The sequence below is a fragment of the Bidens hawaiensis genome, unplaced genomic scaffold (genome assembly GCF_021521415.1).
Source record: "Bidens hawaiensis isolate Kalapana, Puna unplaced genomic scaffold, B.hawaiensis_p1.1 tig00003430_1, whole genome shotgun sequence".
Lineage (NCBI taxonomy): Eukaryota > Viridiplantae > Streptophyta > Magnoliopsida > Asterales > Asteraceae > Bidens > Bidens hawaiensis.
The window spans coordinates 282,365-284,630 of record NW_027491191.1 but is presented as its reverse complement, the minus strand read 5'-3'; the positions used below and the strand labels follow the sequence as shown (position 1 = coordinate 284,630).

The following is a 2,266-nucleotide window of genomic DNA, read 5'->3' as shown; positions in this document are numbered from 1 at the left end:
GAACAACTTAAGTTAAAGTCTTCCGTTTTCTTAATTAAGATTTTCGGGGTGTGACACCATTATCACTGACCATCGTTTGCGGTATCCCAAAACGGCGTATAATAAATTCCCAAATGAATATCCTGATGGTGACAGTCCAAATGGATGCCAAAGGTTTGGCTTCAACCCACTTTATGAAATAATCTATTGCGACTACCAAGAACTTCACTCTTCCTGGGGCTTCGAGGAATGGTCCTATGATATCAATGGCCCACTTCTAACATGGCCACGCAAAAGAGATTGAGATCGGATCGTTCTTGGGCCGGAGAGTGTTGGTGCATGTCGTTGGCAAGAGTCACACTTCCGCAACTATTTCACGGCATCCGTGTGAATGTCAGGCCAGTAGTAGCCCGCATTGGTGATCTTTGCCACAACCATTCTTGGTCTCGCGTGTAATCCACAAATCCCTTCATGGATTTCCCGGATTAGATAACTGGCATCCTCCGCATCAACACAGTGAAGCAGCGGGCCTATGAATGGCCTTCTGTATAGAATTCCGTCTCTCAGCTGGTATTGTAAGGCTTTGTGCTTTACTTTTTGGGCTTCCGCCTTCTGCTGCAGAAGGATTCCCTCTGCTAGGTATGCCTTGATTGGGGTCATCCATGATCCTTCAAGGTTTTGTGTAATGCAAACTTGTCTTGGCGGTGCTGATGGTTCTGCTAGGGTTTCCACTCGCACCTCTTTTTCTAGGTGTTTGAAACTTGTGGTTGCCAATTTACTCAACGCATCTGCGGATTTGTTCTCACTCCGCTTGATGTGTTTTCCGTTGCATGACTTGAATTTTTGAGTTAGCTGTCTGGTTTTCTCAAAGTATGATGCCATGACTTCGTCTTTTGCTTCATATGAGCCATTGACTTGACTGGCTATGAGCATTGAATCCACCAAATTTGTTAGCTATGCATAACCCAGCCAATAGAGCTTATATTCTGATCCATTATTGGTACTTTTGAAGTCTAAGCGGATGGCATACGTGAATTCTTGTTTTCTTGGGCTTACCAATTTCAAGCCAGCCCATGATCCTTCATCATTGGATGCTCCATCTGTGAACAACATCCATGTTTCATTTTCTTCTGGTATTGCGGTTGGTTCTTCTTCCGCCTTACACTCATCTTCTTTCTCGGTTGGCACTTCCGCGATGAAATCCGCCAGTATTTGATCTTTGATTGTTGGTCTAGGTTTGTATTGAAGGGTGTGTTCTCCTAGATCAATAGCCCACTTTTCCAACTGTCCTGAGAGTTTTGGCTTCCGGAGCACATTTAAAATTTTATAATTTGTCAACACATTAATTGGATGACCATGGAAGTATCTACAGAGGCGCCTTGAAGCGTATACCAATGCTAAGGCCAATTTCTCCATTTTAGAGTGCCTTGTTTCTGTTTCTGCCACTAACATAATAGATCAGTGTCTGAACCTTTTCTTAATCTAATAGTAGTACGGCTTCGACTGCCCTGGCCGATGCATATAAGTACATGGTTAATTCTTCATCCCTTCGCGGGGAATTCAATGATGGTAACTCGATCAGACATTTCTTCACTTCTTGGAAGGCATGTTCCGCTTCTAGTGTCCATCCGAATTGTGACTTTTTCAGACAGTTTCTAAATATTGCCACAAATGGGAATGATTTGGTGGCGTGGTTTGCTTGGAACCTGTTCATTGCAACCAACCTTACGTTCAGAGTTTGGACTTCTTTCAGTGATTTAGGCAAGGGCATGCGGAAGATTGCTTGTACTTTCTCGGGGTTGGCTTTAAATTCATCTTTCGTTACTATAACTCCGAGGAACTTGCCTTCTTCCATTTCGAAAGAGCATTTACTTGGGTTCAACTTCATACTTATCTTCCGCAACTTGTTAAAAGTGTCCTCGATGTCCCGAAGCATTTGATCTCATTTCATGATTTTGATGATGATGATGATGATCGGTTAAAAGTCGTGTGTTGTATTATATTAATTGTTTAGTTATAGTTTAACTATTGTGTGAACATTGGTACTTCAAGCGTGTTTATCTATTTCAAGTCATTGATCATTAAAGATACTAATTGGAGATATTTACGAGCATGCTTTGGAATCTCGGGGTGATCGGTTTCGATACTCACATGATGCAGGGTTACGAATAAAGCGAGATTAAAGCTACAATGTTGAGGTTTATTGAACAAGCTATTAATTTGATTAATGAGAAATATATATATATATATATATATATATATATATATGTGTGTGTGTGTGTGTGTG

General features: G+C 41.4%; 1 protein-coding gene across 1 annotated transcript; it reads right to left on the bottom strand.

Moving 5' to 3' along the window:
- Window positions 1–348: 348 nt before the first annotated feature.
- LOC143623390 (uncharacterized) lies at window positions 349–1,395 on the bottom strand. Its single transcript, XM_077094317.1, has 2 exons — window positions 1,036–1,395; window positions 349–933 (listed from the first exon to the last, which is right to left on the bottom strand). The coding sequence occupies exons 1-2, from the start codon at window positions 1,393–1,395 to the stop codon at window positions 349–351; spliced, it is 945 nt and encodes a 314-aa protein (XP_076950432.1).
- Window positions 1,396–2,266: the final 871 nt, after the last annotated feature.

What these genes read in the sequence shown, in the direction of transcription:
- LOC143623390 (XM_077094317.1), bottom strand. Translation starts at nt 1,395, where the DNA reads ATGGAGAAATTGGCCTTAGCATTGGTATACGCTTCAAGGCGCCTCTGT. An exon ending in CATGGGCTGGCTTGAAATTG is followed by an intron (nt 934 to 1,035) that starts GTAAGCCCAAGA and finishes GGTTATGCATAG; the next exon opens with CTAACAAATTTGGTGGATTC.